Source organism: Gossypium arboreum, chromosome 2 (genome assembly GCF_025698485.1).
Source record: "Gossypium arboreum isolate Shixiya-1 chromosome 2, ASM2569848v2, whole genome shotgun sequence".
Classification (NCBI taxonomy): Eukaryota; Viridiplantae; Streptophyta; class Magnoliopsida; order Malvales; family Malvaceae; genus Gossypium; species Gossypium arboreum.
Genome location: NC_069071.1, coordinates 110,555,422 through 110,557,535, shown reverse-complemented (window position 1 = coordinate 110,557,535; position 2,114 = coordinate 110,555,422). Strand labels below are relative to the sequence as shown.

Genomic DNA, 2,114 nt, shown 5'->3' with positions numbered 1-2,114 from the left:
TTATCTAAAATCCAATGGATAAAAACAAAAAACACTTTGAGACATATCAATACATATATCTATGGCATGCACTAATCTATTAGCCAAGAACTTAGCAACAATCTCATAGAGAACAGTACCTAAGCTATAAAGCGGATGCAGTTACCATTTCTCACATTTACACCACCATCAACAAGAACATGAACAAGAAAAATATACAGCACTAGGCCTCTTTTTTCCCTGTCTATTATTATGAGGAATGAGATTCTCAACTTATTCATTTATCTAAAAAAATAAATAATAATGAACCTCTTACTATATGCTACAAACCCCCCCCCCCACCCCAATGTGTGCTCACCTATAAAAGTTCAATTCACCATTAACCGGATCCTGTCCCACTTAGCTGTTGATTCTTGGCATTTATCTGACTATCATGTGGGCAAATGAAATTTCAGTGGTTTCCTTCTGACATCCCTCAGCTGTGCCCATCGAAACTGGTTTGCTAGCTACAAGTTCATAGCTACCCCCTTCATCTTCTTCCTCATCATCGTTTTGATCACTTTCCATCATGTCTTCCATTATAGTATCATGGTGTTGTTGATGGGGCTCTAAAGGAGGTGGCCATTGCTTCTCTGGGCGTACCATCAAGGGGTTGGATTTGGAAGAACAGTCATGTTTGTTCTTTTCTCTATATAAAACATCAAGTAGGTGAAAGTAGGGACATGTTTTTGAATCAACCGGCCTTCGCTTGTTGCTTTCTTTCACCTTCTTGAAATACTTATTTATGTTCTCCCATTTCTCTTTGCATCTTTTGGCGTTCCGATTGTAACCAAGCTTTTTCATTTCGTTTGATATCTCCTCCCATAATGGTCCTTTAGGACTATTGTCTTGGTATTTAGAATCAAGGCTAGTTCTTATCTTAATCAATGCTTCGATTTCAACTTTAGGCCATCTTGATGAACTTGATGTATGGGTTTGAATTTGATTCCCATTATCCGGTGGTGGAGCAACCGCCGCAGGAACCACTGCCGGTGGCGGTAGTGGACCATTTTGTGACTGCCCCAGGTTTTGTTTCTCGGATAATTTCTGCAAAAAGGCCATTATAGCTGCATCTTTGGCTGCTGCTATTGATCTTTCTTGGGCTAATATCTCTCTTTCTGTATTTAATCTTGACATTTCTTGTACCTTCCAAGCTTCATCACGGACAATTCTTTCACGCTCATGTTTCTCAATTGCTTCCAAGAATGTCTTCTGCATCACTTGTTGCTTCTGAATCACCTCTTTCATTAACCTCTCGAAAAAATCCATCCATTTTCTTTTCCTCTTCTTACGACCTTGTAATTCTAAATCAGATGAAGTCGACGAAGAAATAGAATTCGACATTTGAACTGCCGAAATGGACTGATTTATAGTAGCTGCTGCTGTCATTGGCGGTCGTGGTGGCCATTGAATGGAAGGCTGATTTTGAAAAGCTTCTAACTGATCACAAAACCGATAAGTCTTACCATCGGCCTTACCACTTCGTCCATCTTTAGTTCTCTTATGGTACTTGTAAACATTCTCGAATTTCTCCTTGCATTTCTTGGCACTTCGATGATAACCAAGCTCTGCTAGTTTCCTGACATTTTTACATAAAATAAACTTAGATCTCTACTCATCAAACTTACAGGAAACCGAAAGAAAAAAAATATAAAAAAGAAAAGATAATAATGACCTTGAAACCTCTTCCCATAATGGACCCTTAACGCTAGCTTCACGAAAAGTAAGATCCATATCAGACCTTATTTTCAAAAGTGCCAAAGTCTCTTGCCTCGGCCATCGGTTACCTCCAAAAGAACGGTCACCTTCATCAACTTTGCTTCTATCATCTTCACCGGTATTGTTATTATTGCCGTCGTTGGTATCAAACACAGCAACAGCAGCAGCAGCTTCATTTCTTCCATTACGACCACCGACGCTGCTAACACTAGCAGTTGTGCCACCACCACCCAGCATATATGAACGTTTTCTTTATCCTACAAGTAGTCCTTTCTTCCTCTTCGTTTTTGCCCCTTGACAAGATCCAGCTATTTACTCACAGCTTTCAATGGAAAAAAAAAGAAAAAGAAAAAAAAAAGAGCATAATAACTTAAAAA

The 2,114-nt window shown here is 39.1% G+C and overlaps 1 protein-coding gene across 1 annotated transcript; it reads right to left on the bottom strand.

The window, feature by feature from the left end:
• On the bottom strand, window positions 1-2,114 carry LOC108462964 (trihelix transcription factor DF1). The gene is made up of 2 exons (XM_017762889.2): window positions 1,694-2,114; window positions 1-1,597 (listed from the first exon to the last, which is right to left on the bottom strand). The coding sequence occupies exons 1-2, from the start codon at window positions 1,972-1,974 to the stop codon at window positions 400-402; spliced, it is 1,479 nt and encodes a 492-aa protein (XP_017618378.1). The 5' UTR covers window positions 1,975-2,114; the 3' UTR covers window positions 1-399.

Coding starts and splice junctions, on each gene's coding strand:
- LOC108462964 (XM_017762889.2), bottom strand. CDS start 1,974: ATGCTGGGTGGTGGTGGCACAACTGCTAGTGTTAGCAGCGTCGGTGGT. Junction 1,598..1,693: donor TTATGGGAAGAGGTTTCAAG/GTCATTATTATC, acceptor TAAAAATGTCAG/GAAACTAGCAGAGCTTGGTT.